This window comes from Elgaria multicarinata, chromosome 4 (assembly GCF_023053635.1).
Source record: "Elgaria multicarinata webbii isolate HBS135686 ecotype San Diego chromosome 4, rElgMul1.1.pri, whole genome shotgun sequence".
In the NCBI taxonomy this organism is placed as follows: Eukaryota; Metazoa; Chordata; class Lepidosauria; order Squamata; family Anguidae; genus Elgaria; species Elgaria multicarinata.
Window position 1 is genome coordinate 10386529 of NC_086174.1, and position 21120 is coordinate 10407648.

The following is a 21120-nucleotide window of genomic DNA, read 5'->3' on the forward strand; positions in this document are numbered from 1 at the left end:
TTATGCTTCTCGTATGTCTTTGATAATTTGCGGTGACAGCCAGCCGTCCTGTTCATTGTATAATATTTTTAGGTTTTAAATCTTTGGAGTATGTACACCACTCTGGAGAAATTGTTACATCTTCCCTTTTAAAATTGCAGGTGTCCTTGTCGCATATGAAGGTTTGCCTCTTCATCTAGCTTTGTTCCCAAAACTTTGGACTGAGCTTTGCCAAACTCAGGTAAAATTAAATATACTTGAATAATTGTTGTTGTTGTTTAAAAAACCTTTAGTGTTCATCATAGCCAGTCCTTAAATCACTTCTGAGTAGTAGTAGTAGTAGTAGTAGTAGTAGTAGTAATAATAATAATAATAATAATAATAATAATAATAATAATATAATAATAATAATAATAATAATAATAATAATAATAATAATAATAATAATAATAATAATAGGGCCATTGCTAGAGTACATGCTTTGCATGAAGGAAATACCTGCTTTGACCCCTGGCAACTTCAATTTAAAAGAATCAGGGAGCAGGTGATGGAAAAGACCTGCCTAAGACCCCGAAGAGCTGTTGCTAGTCAGAATGGGCAGCACTGGGTAGATGGACAGCTTCCTATGTTCTTGGGTACCATATGGATGCTTATGTAGCTGCAGGTATAAAAACACCTCTCTCAACGACACAGGGGGGCAGGTTTTTTTGCTGTGCAGGCACTTTTCCCTGCTGGGGGGAGAGGCCAGGGCCCTGGAAGAAAGCTGTTGGGTGATTCAGTCCTGCTTACTCTTAGGCTTGTCCGGTAGGGGCTTATGCTGCTTGTTTCTAAGTAGACATGCAGTTGCTCGTCCTGTTCGCTTTTCATCTGTCCAAGGCCGGTTGCATCATAGCAAAAGGCCTGGCATATGTAGGATGTCAAGAGGTCACTCAGATTCTACCTGGAAAGAAAAATATCCATCAAGGAAGCTTCTTTGGGAAAGAAGGTCTCTTCCTCAAATGTTTCTAGATGGTTGAAGGAGTCCCATTGACCTGGCATAGCAGTCTCTGGGGAGGCCACCCATATCCTGAGAAAACCACAGCGTGTTCTCTCAAGGGAGCAGCAAAATACAGCTGCTTTTAGGGTTAATGCATCCATAGAGGAAATTTGCAAGGTGGCCATGTGGGCTTCCTTGCACATGTTTTCCAGACATTTCAAGACTCATGTTTTCACATCTGAGGCGCTGCTTTTCACAGAAAGGTACTGCAGAGGGTACATGTTAATTAGTAAGTTTCCACTGCAGACCCACACTATGGAGGTCCTGCTTTTTAACCTCTCAAAGGTCTGGAATGCTCTTTGGAAGGTACAGGAGAATGGGGTGCTTTTATTGCGAATTCCTGGTTTTGGTTTCTTCTGGAACCCCCCCCCTTTTTTTTTTTGCAGTGGACAGTGATCTTCTCAGGCTATTTGTGGGGGAGGAAGCCCTGGGTCTCTTCCAGCTCATCCCATTTTGGTTTCTCTTGCTTGGTCACTGGTTGGTTCAGAGTTCTAGTTATTCTGTTCCTGTGCGCATGACGTGTTGTGAGGATTGTGATTCCTGAAGTTAGGGTGTAGGTTGCCTGGCTCTGCTTCCCCTGGAGAGTAGTGTCACATCTGCCGGCTAGAAGGGAGGGGGTAACTCAAAGGTCTGGAATGTCCTGCAGAAGATACCGAGAATTCACTGTCAGGAGACTTCCCTGTCTTTCTTATTTCAGTCCACCATGTCAAAGAACTGCATCAAGCTCCTGTGTGAGGATCCGGTCTTTGCGGAATACATTAAATGCATTCTAATGGACGAAAGGACCTTTCTCAACAACAACGTGGTGTATACCTTCTTAACACATTTCCTTCTCAAGGTATGGAAAGATATTGGGCATTTTGGCCTGAGGCCCAGATGAGGAGCTCTCCCCCATGTGCTGTGGCCTAATGCAAGGCTTCAGTGACTTGTATTAATTTGGCCATAACTATATGTAGTCATATTATGGTGCAGGGCTAGGAACACCGGGCTCTAGCTACATGAAGCCCAGTTTGAGATTGCTAGGCAAGAGCCCCAGGCTGGAGATGGGCTGTGTTTGATGGGTGGAGACCACTTTTGTAGATGCTTTACCAGTTGGCTCACTTGAAGGAGGAAGCTGCTGCTGAGCCTTTTGAGTAGAGCGTAGGTGGAAGGTGCACAGACTCTATCGAGCCAGTGTGGTCTAGTGGCTAAAGTGTTGGACTGGGAGTCGGGAGATCCGGGTTCTAGTCCTCACTTGGCCAAGGAAACCCACTGGGTGACTTTGGGCCAGTCACAGACTCTCAGCCCAACCCACCTCACAGGGCTGTTGTGAGGATAAAACGGAGAGAGGGAGGAGGATTATGTATGCCGCCATGGGTTCCTTGGAGGAAAAAAGCCAGAATATAAATGCAATAATAAATAAATACATAGTTTTGCCTCTCTGAGGAAGTGGAAGAAAGCTGATACCTGCTACAGGGTTGAACAGCTCATGCTTGTGTGCAGTGCATTTGATGGAGGGCTGCCCGCATCCGTGCAAATGTGCATGTTGGTGTTCCTGCCGACACTCACTCTCACACTCAGAAGGGTAGATAAGAGAATATGCCTGCTCTTTGAGTGACAGAAGTATAGTGCCACTTCTAGTGCAATTCGTTAGCCAGTTAAAATAGCTGTCTCTCTCTCTCTCTCTCTCTCTCTCTCTCTCACACACACACACACACGCACGCATGTACACGCTTCCTTGCAGAAAGGCAGCTCCAGTGCTGTGCTGAAATCACATTCATGAATTATATCTCCTGAGCCAAGTTTCAAAATCATGTTTTTCATTGTTTTTATAGGTACAAGGGCAGGTGTTTTCAGAAGCAAATTGTGCCGGAGTAATCAATAATTTGGTTACCAATCTGATCAACCAGTATCAGAGCCTAGAATCCGATTTTGCCAATCAGCGCATTGAAATTTTTAAGGCCAGCTCCACTTTAAATGGGGTAAGTCGCTCTTTTCCCTCTCCACGTTTGCTTATTATTTATTTATTTATAATGTTTGTGGCCGAAAGAAGGCGTCCAGAGCATCATATGATCTAAAAGACAAAACGCAGGAGGAAAAGGAATTGAAAGGAAAGTGGGCGGGAAAACAAATCCAGACAGTCGTTCTCAGTTACAAGATGACACCACCACCATCCTCAGAGCAGATGGACCTGCTGCCGGGGGCTTTTCTCCTCATTTAAAAACATGCCTTGGTGGCTTCCAAGGAGGAGACTTGAGTTCCATCCTTCCTGGAAGTGGCTGCAATGCATCTCAAAGTTGTTGGCCTTACAGAATGGGACCTTGCTGGATTCTGGGGCCTTGGTGACACCTTGTCAGGAAAGGAAAGACTTAGGGAGCCTTGATGACACCTACCAACACCAGAGCATAGGGCAGTTGGTTGTTTCCAACGTCCTCCAGGGCCTCATCCACACCAGCCATTTATTCCAGAATAGTATTGAGGTCATCCCTGCCACACCACATGTCACGCAGCTGATCCCACAATGATCTAGGGACGGGGGAAAAAACACCCAAGCTTTCCTGGGATATCGATGACAGCTTTTGTCCCAGTTTTTTCCCCACGCTCGCAAAAATCCCAAGGTGCGCAGCTGGTGTGCCCTCCCCTTGCGAAGCCGTTGCTCTTCCTCGCGAGTAGCGGGTCTCAGCGAACAGGCAACCAGCTGTGCGGAGCGAGCCCATGGGTATCGGGACAGCATTGTCAACACATTCTGGATGGGTATCGGGGTTTTTCAGCACCGAGTGTGTGTGTGTTTTAAAAGAACTCATCTTTGCGCAGGACCGCAACTCTGTTCTTGTGCAAGAGTCGGGAGTCGTTTAAAAAAAATCGCCCCAGAAGAGTTCTCCTTAAATTGTGGGCAGGCGCATCGGCGTGTGCCCTGTGAGGGATGATGGCTGAAGCAGAAATGTTTGCGATCATTCCTCCCCCCTCTCGAAAGGGCTCGAGGTGTAGATGAGCCCCAGGTGGGCAGAGGAGGGTCCCAGCTCAGTGGCGAGTGGAGATAGCACTCTTGATAGCACTCTTCAAATACTTAAAAGGTTGTCACACAGAGGAGGGCCAGGATCTCTTCTCGATCCTCCCAGAGTGCAGGACATGGAATAACAGGCTCAGGTTACAGGAAGCCAGATTCCAGCTGGACATCAGGAAAAACTTCCTGACAGAGCAGTACGACAATGGAATCAGTTGCCTGGTGAGGTTGTGGCCTCTCCCACACTCAAGGCCTTCAAGAGGCAGCTGGACAACCACCTGTCAGGGATGCTTTAGGGTGGATTCCTGCCTTGAGCAGGGGGTTGGACTTGATGGCCTTGTAGGCCCCTTCCAACTCTGCTATTCTATGATTCTATGGCGAGGAGAGCCATTCACTTTGCTGTCGACTGCTGCTTTTCCTCCTCACAGAGCAATTGCAGGAATGGGCAGCAAGACAGGAGAACGGATTGAGTGTAATAGAATTGGACCAGGATCTGATCCTGATTTCATATCCTGGTTTGTAAGCAGCAATTAAACCACGTTTTCCCAGTTTGGACATCATGAGATACTGGGGTGTGTTTTTTAAACACCCTCGACAGAAGTGCTGAAGACAGGCATGCAAGGGGAGAGGCGAAAAGGGAGTATGCAGGCGTGTGGCTTATGAGCTGACACTGTTAGGTCTGGACCAGGACAGTTACTTCACTTGTGGAGTTAACATACTGTTTTTCTGAGTAGAATTGCTTGCTTTGTGTTTAAATTATGTCTGCATGTGTGGCAGCATGCAACGTGTTAGAAGCCTTTTCGACAAAAGGAAAGGAAGAATGTAGGCGATGCTTTTGCCATCTATACCTTTTATAAGTACTTTTGCTATTACATAAACATCAAAAATGCTGCCCAAGTAACTGAGAAACTTTTTCAGCAGATTATTGAATTCACCCCATTTCCATTTGAGCGTAGCACCAACATTGTGCGTTGCTGGAGTGTGCAACACTGGCTCATGTTGCCCGTGTCCCCTGTGTGCTGCACTAACACCGAATGTCCAAGAACTACTAAATGCCAATGGAAATTGCCTTTTAAAAAGTTGTCATACTGTAATGTAATATATATATATTTAGGAGTCTGTTCTGAGACGTTTAAGATTCTCTTCAGCAATATTCATGTAATAGTGTATATGTGCGTAGGATTCTTGATGAGGAGCTGAAGCTTCAGTAAATAGGTTTATCTGGATTTTCTTTGCAGGACCTCCGAGCCCTCACTTTGCTGCTTTCTGTACACACCCCAAAACAGCTGAACGCCGCCCTGATTCCAACGTTGCAAGAACTGCTAAACAAATGCAGGACTTGTCAACAACAGAAGAACTCATTGCAGGAGCAAGAAGCCAAAGAAAGAAAAACTAAAGGTTCATTCTTGCATCATCTCGAATTTTCCCCTCTTACTCAAGCCCTGTCTCTAGCTGCCATCTTGGCTCTTCTGAGTAACATATTCAGACTCAGCTTGCTCTCCTTGTATTGATTACTTGCTGCCATCTGGCCAGGGTGGATTTGATTTAAATCAATTTGATTTAAATCACGATTTAAATCACTACTCAGAAAGACTTGATTTAATCAGCTACCTAGGGAGGTTGTGGGCTCTCCCACACTAGAGGCATTCAAGAGGCAGCTGGACAACCATCTGTCAGGGATGCTTTAGGGTGGATTCCTGCATTGAGCAGGGGGTTGGACTCGATGGCCTTGTAGGCCCCTTCCAACTCTGCTATTCTATGATTCTATGAATCATGTGACATCCTCACCCCACCCCCCAAAAAAGTGCTCTCTTCCTCGCTATATTTTACGCAAGTCAGTGTTACCAAAGACTCATTCTTGCTGGTATAACCTTAATGTTTACAGCCAGATGAAGGTTTCATTTTTAGAATAGCGACTTTTCAGATTAGTTTTACAGTTATATATAAAAAAATACTGATTTGGTTATATTTATTTATTACATTTTTATACCGCCCAATAGCTGAAGCTCTCTGGGCGGTTCACAAAAATTAAAACCATAATAAAACAACCAACATGTTAAAAGCACAAATACAAAATACTGTATAAAAAGCACAACCAGAATAAAACCACACAGCAAAATTGATAAAAGAGTAAAATACAGAGTTATACTATTAAAAACACATCATAGATAGATAATTATGAAATTATTGCGAGGTGAACGATCTCCAGTTTAGTAGGTTAATCATTCATATTTGGACAACTTTTCTGCTGTACTTTATTGGAAGGAGAAAAATAATCTTACAGAAACCTCTGGAAGGGCATGACATGGTGAATGGATTAATGGAATTCACGTACCAAAAAATTTAAACAGCCTCATGCTACATAATTAAAAATTAATCCTTATTTTATGATGAGTAACCTTTGGACTATAATGTATCTTAAATAGAAAACTATCTTTAGATAGATTTTTCCTCAAAAAGCATTTTATTTTAAAAAAATCCAATTTAAATTAAAAAAATCCAATTTAAACGTAAAAAAATCCAATTTTTTAATTATTATTTTTAAAAATAATAGATTTTTATCCACCCTGCATCTGGCCCAGTTTTCTTAGTAGTGTCCCTCAAATGCTAATTTTAACATGCTCAAAAAGTAGGATGCCTCCACCACTCTGTGACCACTGGATGCCCATATATTGGGCACCCCCTACCAATATATGTGCAGTGACATCCTTCCGAGGGAAGATGTCAGGGTGCACAGCAAACACTATATCTGGTGGGCCAGACCATTGGTGAGAAAGCACAATCGCATTCTAATTTTGACATGAGGTCGATTCCATGTTACACCCAGCCTGTAAGCTGGCAACAGAAAAATCATCTACCATGAAATGGAATGTTTCTTCTAAATACTCTGATCTTCCGGACTTCCATCCTCATTCAGCCTCCCTGAAGGATGTACTTACCTTTATACTCCTTATATGCTAGATACGTCTGTACCGGATGCTTTATCTGAGCCTGAGTTTCATTCCAGCATGCAGTTTATCTGTCTTGCTACACTCTCTGGACAGCAAATCCATCTGAGCCAATGGCAACCTTTATTATTATTATTATTTATTTATATAGCACCATCAATGTACATGGTGCTGTACAGAGTAAAACAGTAAATAGCAAGACTCTGCCGCATAGGCTTACAATCTGATAAAATCATAGTAAAACAATAAGGAGGGGAAGAGAATGCAAACAGGCACAGGGTAGGGTAAGCAGGCACAGGGTAGGGTAAACAGATTTCAGGTTACATTTTTGGAAGGTTCTTTTTCAATTACTACCTTCTGCCAGTTTCCTTAACTCACTGGGCAAAGAGTGAGATTCTGGAATGCAATACTAACAGGGCTATCCTTCAGTTCCTTGGAAGTTATCTACCCATTGTTCTAGATGCTGATCAAGACAATATATTCCAGGGTGCGTAGCCATGTTAGTCTTTTGCAGCAAAGATAAAAGAGTCTTGTGACACCTTAGAACTAACATATTTATTGTGGTATAAGTTTTCATGGACCCTGCAGGGCCCAATTCTTGCATGGAATGTCATCCTGAGTCATTAGATGATGCTCACACATGCAAATGTATGTGTAAGGAGAAGAAGAAGAAATTAGCAGTGAGTTCAAATACAAGAAATACAAAATGTGATTATTATGTTAAAGGTTAGAGCCAGTGTGGTGTAGTGGCTAAGGTGTCGGACTGGGAGTCAGGAGATCCGGGTTCTAGTTCCCACTCGGCCATGGAAACCCACTGGATGACTTTGGACCAGTCACAGACTCTCAGACCAGCCTACCTCACAGGGTTGTTGTTGTGAGGATAAAATGGAGAGGAGGAGGGTTATGTATGCTGCCTTGGGTTCCTTGGAGGAAAAAAGGCGGGATATAAATGTAATAAATAAATAAATAATATGCAAAATAGTTACACTGACAATTGACAAAGTAGTGTTGGTCAACTGTTTAGTTAATTAACAGCTGTAGTGCAGTGTGATAAATACTCACAATCTCAATTCAAGCTGCATAGAATTTAACTCTTGTAGATATTTTATTTATTTCTATACTACCCAATAACCAAAGCTCTCTGGGCAGTTTACAAATTTAAGACAATTCAAAACAAAACGATAGTATAAAACCATAATATAAAATACAATATAAAAGCACAACCAAGATAAAAACAGCAGCAATGCAAAAATACAAATTTAAAACAGCAAAGTTAAAAATAATTTATAGACTGTTAAAATACGATGAGAATAAAAGGTCTTTATTCAGAAACTGTAGGAACCGTTATGAGTGAAAGAGTGAGATCTGCCACCGGTGTTAATTCTGGGGGGCGGGGGGGAATCATTTTGGTGCCAGGTATCTAAAGGGTTTGCCAAATTTGGGTTGGATTGAGGTTTCTTCCTGCCAGCGGAAGCGTCCTTTGAGCAGAGCGTCTCTCAGGATGCTCCAGCTGCCAGGAAGGTGGGATTGACCCCGGGGCTCTCCGCCACGCTTTTCCAGAGGATCCTGCAATCACCTGAAGTGCAATTTGATGGCTAGGGGGATGAGCGAATCAGAGGAAATGGCCTCTTCCACCAATAGAAACACTCCACTGAATCAGAAGTTCCTCCACTTTTGTTCACGGATCCTGGATCCAAGCTCACGTATAGAGAAAATTCGATCTGTGTCTTTCAGCATGCCCTATTTTGACTTTACAGATGATGAAGGAGCTACTCCAGTAAAAAGAAGACGGGTTAGCAGTGACGAGGAACACACTGTGGACAGTTGCATCAGCGATCTGAAAACTGAACCTCGGGAGGCCTTGACTCCAACAAGCACCTCAGATAACGAGACAAGAGACTCCTCCATCATTGATCCTGGCACTGAGCAGGACCTGCCTTCCCCTGAGAATAGTTCCATTAAAGAGTACCGGATGGAAGTTCCATCTTCGTTCTCTGAAGACATGATGCTCGCGACGCGCTCACAGCATGGGGAGGAGCAGCCGGGCGGCGGTAGGTTTGATGAATGTAAAGACCTGAAAGAGCCCCCCAGCTCCAAGGAGGCCAACATCATTGAGGATGACGCCGAGTTCCCCTCCACGTCTATTTCTGCCGTTCTGTCTGACCTCACAGATTTGAAAAGCTGCGAAAGTCAAGCCTTGCAGGACCCCGAGACGGGCTTATCACTCAGTTGCAGCCATTCCAGAGGACTTCTAAGCCACATGCAGCAACAGCAGGACATTTTAGACATCCTTTGCAGGACCATTGAGTCAACGATTCACGTGGTCACAAGGATATCTGGCAAAGGAAACCAAGCTGCTTCTTGACAATAAAGGAGCGCGCCTGCTTTTAAAGTCTCTCTCTCTTTTTTTTTTTCCCTTTCGAAAATGCTGTTTGTATAAGTTTTGCTTATTTCTGTTTTGTGCTTCAGTTTGTCCAGTGCTTTCTGCTTGAATGGCAAGACTAAATTTATACGCTTTAATTCTTGGTCAGGCAGAATTCCAGATTTAAAATTTAAAAAAGTTTAGCATCTACCGTACACTTTCTTAAAGGGCAATCAGATAATGAATATGTTTTATGTAATTCAAAGTTCACTGTAGTGGCTTTCATTTAATATGGCTGTCTGGGAGAACAGGGCCTCCTTGCCCTGTAGGATGTAATTTAAACTTATGGCATTTTTACTGTGTATAATATGGTGTCCTCTGTGCCAGTTTTGTACCTTACAATAGAGGCAAAATGTCTCCAATCGCTGTGGTTCTTATTATCAAAATTAAGTTTACTTGTATACTAAACAACCACAAGAAATTTGATTCTGTAAAGAATCCTCTTTAGCTGTGGCCTGACAGTATATATATATATATATATAAATATGGTGCTTTATTTAACAGAATACCTGTGGAAGAAATAAAGCACACTTGATGTAAAATTAATTGTTTTATTTTTATTGACATGACCGATTGCTATTCTGTGCACTTCATTAAACTGATTGTGACGACTTTTCATTCGTTTTTATATATGTTGCCTCAGTGGTCCATTTTTTATTTTTATTTTTTTTTGCAAGTTGAAAGAGATGCGCGCCTGTACCAAAGCCGCTCTCATCCCTGACAGCTATGGTCTGTTGAAGGCTCTTTAATATTCCTTAAAAGCTCTACTAAATAGCCTTGCAAGTCCCTGGTGAATCCATCCTGTTGCCAAATATTCCCACATTAACTCCTTTGAGTCTCACCCTGGTGACGTTTGTATTTTATATTTCGATTCCTTCCCACCCACCCCTGTTCTTCCTTTTCCTATTTTTAATAAAGCTTTGGATATTAAAATTATTTCAGTGAATGTCGAAGCAATGAATCATGCATTGAAACAGGATTTTTTTAGGAAAGTAAAAAAAAGGAACAAGTAAATAATGTTCTTTTACAGGAAACATTTAAAACGGGTGTGACAAATATGGAAACTTTAAAGTAGGAGATGAATATTAGGCATACGGGAATAGTGAATCTAGAGGTGAGGCAGCATACTTGAAGACGCAGTCTTCAGAATCGAAGTTCAAGCTGATCCCAATGGAAGATAAGTAATAGTTCTATGTTGGATTAATTTATTTATAAAGCTTACATCCTATCTCCTGGAAAGGGAACTCAAGGTGGCAAATGGACAAAACCAGCAATACTTAGAACTATCTTAAGAAACTAAATAAACAAGAACAATTGCAGCCACAGCGAACATCCTCATGTTATTTCAGCTGTTGAAGATGTTGGTGCTTTTCCAGGTCCTAGTTCAATGACTGTGTCTTCATGTCAGGTCCCTGCAAGAACCCTTCCATTCCTGGAACAGTTGCTGGTTCTAGGACACCTCCACCTAGCACTAAGGTGAAAGATGGAGCTGGTCTAACTTGAAGAAAGGGAGCTTGATGGAAATACAGAATCCTAAAGCTCCTTACTCCTAAGATGATGCTTTTAGTAGCTGACATGGTAGCCTGGTAGGTTTCAGAATGGAGAGGTTTGTCAGCCCAGCCTTCAGCTGTGTGTGTATTATGGATCAAATAATCTTCAGCCCTTGACCCTTCCTACATCAGAAGTTCCACAGGTGCTGGGAGATTTTTCTACCTTATTTTTGCACTAAGTCAGTTCATCCTCCTTACCTCATTTGGAATTATTGTTTATTTCCTGGATAGATGATTGAGTAGTAAAGCTTCCAGATGGATTAAAGACTGCATTGCTCTGGTTAATCAGTTTAGGCTGATTAACACTTCACTTGAAGCCACCTACCCTTGAAGGAAATTTCTCCAATCAGGGTTATTGTAGGACAGCCATGTCAGCTTCATGTGCACCGTTACCAAACTTTATAAGACAGATAACAGTGGTTGGGGCAAATATCAGCACAGCAGTGGGCCCTGGCAGCTGGCCTTCCAGCGTTGGCTTCTGGCCTTTTGTGACATTAGTCAGTGGGTAAAGAGGCCTTGCTAACTTGTCAACCATCAGCTTCAGAGGAGGGCAACCTCAGGGCTTCTGAGGTCATGGCATTGAGAGCCAGTGTGGCCTAGCGGTCAGAGTGTTGGTCTGGGACTCAGAAGACCTGGGGTTCAAGACCCCACTCAGTCATGAGGCTGACTGGGTGACTTTGGGGCAGTCGGTGATACTCAGCCTAATCTACCTCACAGGGTTGTTGTGAGGATAAAAATGGAGAGGACAATGATTATGGAACCACCTTGGGATCTTGGCAGGAAAAAAGGCGGGATATAAATATAATAAAGCTTAATCTGGTTGAGGTGGGCTCATTGCAGTCAACTTTTGCAGCCCTCCTGGCATGTCAGCCTGTTTGTGACATTACAGTAGTGGCTCAGCCCACAGCTGGGGAGGATGTGCTCACTTGGTGGCAGCTTCAGAAGAGGGCGGCCTCAGGGTCTCACAGGTCTCACGCAAGCAGCAATGGCCACAAGTCAACTGGGTGCTCCTGCCTCTGTCACCGCCATGAGAGAGACATAAGAGTTGAAGAAATTTGTGTGTGCAAGGAGAGAGAGAGAGAGAGAGAAGGGGGAGACTTGGACAAACATATCACCCAAGATGAGGGATGGGGTGTATTGCATTTATTCCCAGAAAAAGTTTATTTTTAATTATTTATGGGGAAAGTGGGTTTATTTGTTAATGTTAAAGCTGTTTATTTCAACGGCTTAGAATCAGTCTAACTTAAGGAGCATCTTTTTCCATATATTCCCACCTGACTTAGGATCATCTTTGGGGGCTCTTTTCTGGGTGATGCCACACTCAAGGATGAGATGGATAACTCTGCCCCTCAGGCCACTGGAGGCTGAGGGCTCCAATTTCAGTGGGGCTGTGAATCCATTCTGGGAGTCCATGGCCTGGTTCAGACAACACGCTAAACCACGCTGCTTAACCACAAAATGGTTAATGGGATTCATTAAGTTTAATGCATTCCCTTAACCATTTTGTGGTTAAAGCAGCATGGTTTAGCGTGTTGTCTGAACCAGGCCAGCCAGAACTTTGAAGGAGTTATCCAAGGTGCTGGTTTAAATTGTGGCTAGGGTTCAGCACCTTGGAGAGCTCATTAAGCATTCTGGTTGATTCTGACTGGAAACCCAAAATGGATTCAGAGCCCCATCAAAATCGGAGCCACCAGCCTCCACTGCTTTCCTCCCCTGGCTTCAAACTGCTTGGCCTGCAAAGCTCTGTGTTGGTTAGGAAAATCTGCCATCTATTATTATTTATTTATTTATTTATTTATTTATTTATATAGCACCATCAATGTACATGGTGCTGTACAGAGTAAAACAGTAAATCGCAAGACCCTGCCGCATAGGCTTACAATCTAATAAAATCATAGTAGCTGAAGATACCCAAGTGGTAGGACACAATGAAATTAATGAAAATGAATGGATGCATTTTCATAATGCTTCATTATTCAAAGCAGGACTGGCATCTCTTTATCTCAATCAAGAGAGAATGCTTTCCTTTTTCTACCTACGGAGGGAATGTCTTTAAAATATTGCTGTATGTGGTCTTCGTGATCAGCACCCATGACAGTTTGAGATGACAACACAATAGTCCGATTGAAGGAGCAAGCCTATAAGTGAGGATAGGACTGCAGCCTTACAAGCAGAGGCGCACAGGACAATTCTGGTCAACTTTTTTTCTTTCTAGTGTTTCTGGAAACCTGATTCCTGGAGACCCTTGACTGACCCTTCCCCACATCCCAGGCCGGCGTGAGCATGGCAGCTGAATCCCTGAACTCGCCCATGGGATGTCTGTCTCGACTCTTCATGGAAGGGAAGCAACACATTTCCCTCCGAGAAAGGCCGGGGACAGCAATTCTCAAACTCATCCCCATGGCTTGTCTTTGGGTTCCTTGCGCTACACATCTGTCAAGAGATCTCCTGCAATTCCAATACACCTCCCCTCGTGGAAGATGGTGGGACAAAGAAGAAGGATCCTAGGGTTTCTTCCCTTTCAAGGAGGATTCCTCAAAGTTGTTCCAGGAACCCAAAAGCCAGGGCCATAATAAGATAAGAGCCCTGCAACACATCATGGGAGCTTGTGTAGCAAAAAGCACACCAGACAAGGAGACTGCCACCCACCCATTGTCCCCACTGCCTCCTGCATCTTGCTGTCCCCGTCCCTGTAGACAACATCGAGCTGAAAATCTGAACATTAAAAACCAACGGAAGGCTAACGAAGCTGCAAACGTTGCCCCTGACCCATCTTGGGGAAGATGTCATGTTGGTTCCCCAGAGAAGGGTGGTGGGCGTCCGGGCAACTCCCTATTTGGGAGCCAGAGCTCTCTTCAGTAGCTATATGGCCTTCCTTGCTGAGATGATACAGTTGTTTGAGGGATCCTCGGAAGGTGGAAACAGACAATTCCTGTCTTCACTGAGGGACGGGTTCCACCTTAGAGTATGCCAATCTTTCTGCATCTAAGATTGGAATGAGGCTGCCCTCCTTGATCAATTCCAGGTGGGTCTGGTAGATCCTCTTTAAGATGAATTAGCTCAGCTGGACATACCTACAAAGTTGCCAGAAAAGCTGCCCTTCATTACCCCTCTGTCTGCCCCATTGACCTTGTCCCAGGACTTTGCATCCCTGTGGGCCAGCTGCATTCCCTATCACAACGACTTGAACTGGCAGCCCTCATGGAATTGGGCTAAAAATCAAAAGCATGGTTTCCTTTAATCTTCCACCTCACCTGCCAGGCTACGTATTTGATTCATCAAAAGACAAGTGGGGAATTACAATTGTGCAACAACTACTGAACTTTTGAAAAGGTTATGGTCTAGAAGAGCGCTTGTAGGAGCCTCCATGCATGCCCAGGCACATGAACTCATCTAGAAATTTGCAGATGACACAACATTGGATGGGATACCTAATACCCTGGAAGACAGAAACAAACTTCAAAGTGATCCTGATAGGCTGGAGCGCTGGGCTGAAAACAATAGAATGAAATTTAATACAGATAAATGGCAAATTCTACACCTAGGAAAAAGAAACTAAAGGCACAGTTACAAAATGGGGGATACTTGGCTCAGCAAGAAGGGTCTTGGAATTGTTGTAGATCACAAGAATATGAGCCGACAGTGTGATGTGGTTACAAAAAAAGCAAATGCTATTTTGGACTGCATTAATGGAAGTATAGCTTCCAAATCATGGGAGTTATTGGTTCCCCTCTATTCGGCACTGGCTAGGCCTCATCTCCAGTACTGCATCCAGTTCTGGGCACCACACTTCAGGAAGGATGCAGACAAACTGGAGCGTGTTCAGAGGAAGGCAACGAGGATGATCAGGGGTCTGGAAACAAAGCCCTATGAAAGAACTGGGCATGTTTAGCCTTGAGAAGAGAAGATTGAGGGGAGACAGGATAGCACTCTTCAAATACTTGAAAAGTTGTCATGAAGAGGAGGGTCAGAATCTCTTCTCGATCATCTCAGAGTGCAGGACATGGAATAATGGGCTCAAGTTACAACAAGCAAGATTCTGGCTGGACATCAGGAAAAACTTCCTGACTGTTAGGGCAGTACGACAATGGAACCAATTACCTAGGCAGGTCATGAGCTCTCCCACACTAGAGGCATTCAAGAGGCAGCTGGATGGCCACCTGTCGGGGATGCTTTAAGGTGGATTCCTGCATTGAGCAGCAGGTTGGACTCAATGGCCTTGTAGGCCCCTTCCAACTCTACTATTCTATGATTCTATAAAATTTCACAAATGACTTCAGTCAAAGCCTGGACCATGTCAGGTGAGATGGGGTGTGCCTAGAGTTGGGGAAGGCATCTTCTCCCCTAGATCTGAGGCTCCAGAGGGCCCCTGAAAATGACTCAGACACATAATATCACTTCAGTGGGTGTCCTTAGCACCTCCTTCTATACCTCCATCTCCCCCTGTTCCTCAGCCACCAAGAGCACAGGAGTACAGAACTTGTCAGTGGCCCTTGAAGAACCCCAGTTAGTAGGCAACATGGGGGTGGGGCACTGAAATACCAGACACACCCAGCTCTCTTCTGGCCTATGTGGATTCCGGACCTTCACCTGAATAACAGCTCCTTATGGGAGAAACGTCCGGTCAGCGCTTCATGCACTGTGTTCTCCAAAGTCCTGCCCTGCCTCCAGCCATCCCTGATGGGGATATGATGTGTACACCGCTTCCCCCGGTTCAGATACTGAGTGAGGAAACCCATCCCTGGAGCTTCAGGGGAGGAAGCATTCACAGTGAGAAAGCAGTGACTGGGATGGCTCAGACAGCCTGGGTCTCTCTTCTTGGACTGGAAGGTGGTATATTGTCTGGAAAGGCAAACTGAAACTGAAGAGGCTCTGCCAACCATCTCAATGCATCAGTTGACTGCAATCCTTCACCATAAGAACAGCTCCTTCTGGGAGAAATCTCACCACTTCATCCACAGTGCTCTCCAAAGGCCTGCCTCCAGCCTTACCCCCGGCCTTCTCCAATGTGGATCCTGTCTTGCTCAGAGTAATCCAGAACAGACAGTGAACACTGTGTGCGCACTGCTTCCCCTAGGACTGAAACTGAGTGAGGACACCCATTCCTAGAGCTTCAGGGGAGGAAGCATTCACAGACAACGCCCCTCCCTTCATCACGTTCAAGGGAACATCTCCATCCTCCTCCCTCGTCTGTCTCCATGTGGCACAACGAAAGGTGCTTGGACTTGGCATTGGGAGAGCCTGCAGTGGGAGACAGAGTGAAGAGGTCAAGGGACTCTTGGAAAGGCTACCTCACATCAAACTCTAAGCTCTCCCCCTTATTCAAAGGGGGGTTTAGCCCCATATCTGCCAGGAGCCCCACCCCATCCATGGATGTCCCAGATCGAGGCATCACCTGATGGGGGTCATGTGACTCCTCTATCAATTTGTCCATTAAGCCCCTGCCATACATGTGGGGCACTGGAAGCAGTTAGATACAGAGGTAAGGGATGTCCGTCACTGAGAAATCTGGCCCTTTTCAGCTTGCTAGACTTCCACGGTATGCGTGACTCAGTTTGCTTTTGTGACCCGAGTCGTGCGGGTTTACAGATTTTTTGGGGTATTGTCTTAATTTGTGCAAATAGGGATTTGCATACATTTTGCCTGTAAATTATGCAGATTTGCATAATTTGCAGAAAAATTTGGACATTTTTTAAAACAAATTCTGCCAGCTGGCCCGACTCATTGCACACTGAGTGGGGCCAGTTGGTGGAAGACACAACGGAGTCCGTGGGGCTGAGTTGACAAAAGCTTGTGAAGCTCCATCCGCAACATGGATTCCCCCGACATCCCTAACTGGAGTTCCGGCTTAGGCAGGAGGGGTTGGCATAGCAGTCAGGGGACAAAACACAGTCAGGCACTCACATGCATTACACAGTCCGGAAGCAGAGTCACAGAGGAGTCCAAGGGTCAGTAGAACAGAGCATCCATCACAGGGCAAGGTAGCAGACGTGGGATAATTTCCAACCCCATCCCAAGAATTCCCAATTTCAAAAGTCCTGGCCTGGATGGAAGGTTTACCCGATGGGATCGTGTGACCCCTCTACAAACTCATGCTATGGTGGCTGAAGAGGACGAGGTGGCATAAGTTTGTAGACAGGTCACATGACCTCATCAGGTGATCCCTTCCTCCAGGATAGGACTTCTGGGCATGCGGTTGGAAATGGCCCCTACTGGGTCACTTCATTCCCCCACATGTACAGCAGGGGTCTCCACCCACATCCTATTGGATCATGGAAGTATGATTTCATCTAGAAGTCACATGACCCCCACCCAGTGATATCTCCTTCTGGGGCAGGACTCTGGAAGTGGGACTTCCATGGATGGAATCGGACTTCCAGCACGGGCAGAGTTAACCACCTCTCCCATTAAAATAAGGCACAGGGCTTCCAGTTTGATGTGACATAGCCTTTTTCACTCCTCTGGCACATGTTTTGCCAAGGACTTGTGTGGGGTTAAGACCTCTCTCTGACCCATTGCAGGCTCAATGAGCCACAGGGATGGTGTCCTGATGCGGCACCTTATGGGCACTGTAGACCTGCACCAGTACCCGAGACCCAGCGGAGGGTGGCACCACTGGCATGCAGACTCCCATCTTGCCCTGAGAGGAGAAGAATCAGAATCAGCTTCTCCAAGACAAAGAATTGTTTGTCTGTTTTTGGTTTTGATTGCACAATTTTATTGATTTCATTGCTTTAAAAATGTCATGTAGACTGCTTTGTGAGGTCAGTCTATAAAGCAATATATAAAAACCTTTAATAAATCAATATGCAGTTTCTCATTGTGTAGATGAATTCATGGCTTTTTTGGCCGTCAAGATTGAGTGCTTCTGCAAGGCCACTGTATCTGCAATGACTGGTTTTTCTCCCCAATGTAATCCCACATTTCCTAACTGCAACCCTGTGGGGTGGTGGAAATCATGGTATCTTGGTTCATACAGTAGTGAGATGGGATGCCTGTTACGAAGCATCACGCACTCCACTGCTGAGGAACCGACTTGTTGGCTATTATTTTTCCAGTGGGATTGGAGTGGGGCAGTCTTCATTTTTAGGTAAATATCCGCATCATCACCACGAAATGACCCTGCTAGAAGTAATGGAGGGAAGGGCCTCCTCAAAGGCTATAAAGCATTTGTGTAGGGTGGTGTTTTTTAAAGACATGATACAATCACACCAAACTGTCAAAGGAAAACTAAACCTGTAGCACTTGGTATCCTAGGAAGTGGAGCGATTAGTACTACAGCAATACAAGGGCCAAACTCAGCTGCTCAGGCACGAAGGCTGGAAAGACCTTAAGAGGTCTTTCATGGAAGTATGATTTCATACTTAGAAAATCAATGCTAGCATCTAAAAAATGGGAAGTTATACAAAGCTTTCTCCAGGGACCACTTGAAATGCTATTGCTAGCTCCTAAATGTACCTCTGAATATTAGTGATTTATTTATTTATTTATTTAATTTATTTAATTACATTTATATACCGCCCCACAGCCGAAGCTCTCTGGGCGGTTTACAACATTTAAAAATAGTCAACATTAAAAGTATACAATTTAAAAACACACACACACACACACATAAAAAACAGTATAAAAACAACAGTATCCATTTAAAAACAACAATTGTGGGGTCCGTTAAAAACAAACTTAACGTTGTTAAATGCTGTTAAAATGCTGTTAAAAATGCCTGGGAGAAGAGAAAAGTCTTGACCTGGCGCCGAAAAGATTTATGCAGTCTTTCTCATGCACCCACCTGCACCAACACGAACACACCATTTTGGAGATGATGGTATATAAAGAAACACACAAAGGTTTTATTAACTTATTTATTTCAATGCAACAAGAATTCAAAGAAGTTCATAAAGGTTATAAGAAATTGCACATGTAAAGTACTATTACTAATTGAACAGAACTTCCTGCTACATGAGATGTGTACATAAAGACTAACATAATATTATGATAGATTTTGGCATATGATAAATAGCACTTTCATTCCCATTATTATTGTAACGAGTTCCAGATTAGCTTTTAACACGTACAGGATCATGATGTCAGCTTTTACTTAAATTTAAAAAAAACGTAACAAAATGTAAACATGCAGTTTGGATTCTCTTTTGACAAGCAACATTAAATACCCAGTAAAAACACATTTCTTATGCACACATTTTTAAAAGGCGTCTCTCATTTTCAGCCTTGTCCACAACTTTTCGCTGTGGCATCACAAAGTGTTATAATTCCAGTGCTGATGGCATCACACATGGATTGTGTCTGTGAGAAGGGTTGGATCATAGTTTCTCATGATCAATCTAAAACACACAAATCACAATCTGTGCACCATGCTATCAACTGTGGTGTTATGTGATACCACAGCAAGCTGCGGACAAAAATGTTTTATTTACTCAAATCAGCCCACAGGTACATCAAGCCTTGTGTTGCCTACAGCGGCTAGCAGCAGCACTCTCGGGACTCAGTTAGAGGGTCTTGCCAGACCAGGTTCCAGATTGAACCTGGAACCTTATACATGCACAGCCTGTGTTCTGCTCTGACGCATGTAAGGGCTCCTCTGATGTCTACGCAGGGAGAAGGCTGACGATTCAGTGAGAAAAAGAACGGAGAGGAAAGCCTACACAGCATTCACAATCACATATATACCTATGCAATCAAAAATATACTTCAGCTTTAGTAAATCCACTTAAGTAGTGTCTGATTGCTTATTTAGCTTTTCATGTGTGTGCTGTAAACTTAGTAATGTTCCAGCTAGCTCTTCCTTGGTAGGTAGCCCTAAGAGATGCTTGAAGCCATATTTGGTGGGTTGGGGTTTCACAGCTTCAAAATAGCTCTGGGGAAGTTGACGGTAACAGAAGCAGGGGGATGAGGCACCATCACAGATAAGAAGGCAATTAGAAGGTCCAGAAGGAATTGGTGCTATGTTTCAAAAGATATCCTACTATCCCCTTCTCATGCCCAGTATGGGTGAGAAAGGCAGCATGAACATCTAGGCTGTTCATTTTGAACTGGGCTTCCCTAGAGATTTTGCAGGCAATTCAACTGCTTTTGCAATATACCTATTCTTTTCAAAATGGGGAGCGGGGGTTGCAGGACAGAAGGAGCATGTTATAACTCGGAAGTCTCTTTCCAAGTATATCCATGACTACAGACTTTAACACATTCAGCTCTCGGTCACATTGTCTGCCTGGTTAAAAAAAATAAAAGCCATTTCTACTGAAAATGAAGGATGTCCTGTACTCCCTACAAGATGTTTTTACCAGACAAACAAAAGAGGTTGATGGATTCTATTTTTTTTTTTACCTCAGACACGGAATCGTTTATTGCTCTCAACAGGATTAATCAAGGCAGGTACAGGCCCAGTCTGAAGTTTGAGACCTCCATGCATAACAGTTTCTTCAAAAATATATTCGTAGAAAGAGTTGCATAGCAACAGAGGAAAAAAAAACAGTTAGCCCTTGAGCACAAACACAGGTAAGTAAAGTACCTTCTTGGATGAACAGAGTCGGTTTCAAAATGGGAAGAATGAATGCATCATGCTCACAATCCAAACTAACTCTACCTCCAATAAAGTTAGTGACATCTATTTGGCATCCACTCAGCTGAGCCCACAAAAGGCAAGTCAACAGCTTGCAAGCAGCCTTCCGGGAAAGCACAGGGGGACTCCCTAAACTGTACTTTGACCAGGCCACAGCTTATGTCTCAGTCACACTTCCTCAGGCATGGTTTACAATCAAATCTATTTCAGAGTTTAAAATGTGCTCTATACCAGCCATACATTGCATCTGCCTGGATCATTTTCCAGTTGTTGTGCTTAGCCAAACAAGTCCAGGGTGAATTATATTTGGCCCCAACAATATCCACCTACAGTTCAATGCAGGAGGCAGTTTTAGGGTTTCCTTTACCCACAGAGAATTGAAGAGGGTGCGATATTCTCCCACATCCAATTGCAACATCACTGTATCATGTACAAAGGGTGAAGCTCACTGACAAAATTAAAACAAAAATGTAGACCTTATCCCTAAATTATCCCTGATCTAGATGCTCTTGCCATGATCAGAAAACCAAAAGGGTACAGGGCAGGGGCAGAGAGAGGGGGAAAAGTTGTCTGATTTGGTGTCAACCTAAAACTAAATGGAAAGGTATCAATCTGTAGCTGCCCA

General features: G+C 43.9%; 1 protein-coding gene across 3 annotated transcripts in view; it reads left to right on the forward strand.

The window, feature by feature from the left end:
- USP34 (ubiquitin specific peptidase 34) overlaps nucleotides 1-9980 on the forward strand; it is a 143069-nt gene extending 133089 nt beyond the window's left edge. For all 3 annotated transcript variants that reach the window (XM_063123786.1, XM_063123787.1, XM_063123788.1), the window contains exons 76-80: nucleotides 141-220; nucleotides 1713-1853; nucleotides 2830-2976; nucleotides 5237-5396; nucleotides 8704-9980. In XM_063123786.1, coding sequence (XP_062979856.1) covers nucleotides 141-220; nucleotides 1713-1853; nucleotides 2830-2976; nucleotides 5237-5396; nucleotides 8704-9311 — 1136 coding nt within the window. In that variant the 3' untranslated portion in view covers nucleotides 9312-9980. The remainder of the gene's footprint in view (nucleotides 1-140; nucleotides 221-1712; nucleotides 1854-2829; nucleotides 2977-5236; nucleotides 5397-8703) is intronic.
- The last annotated feature ends 11140 nt before the right edge of the window (nucleotides 9981-21120 follow it).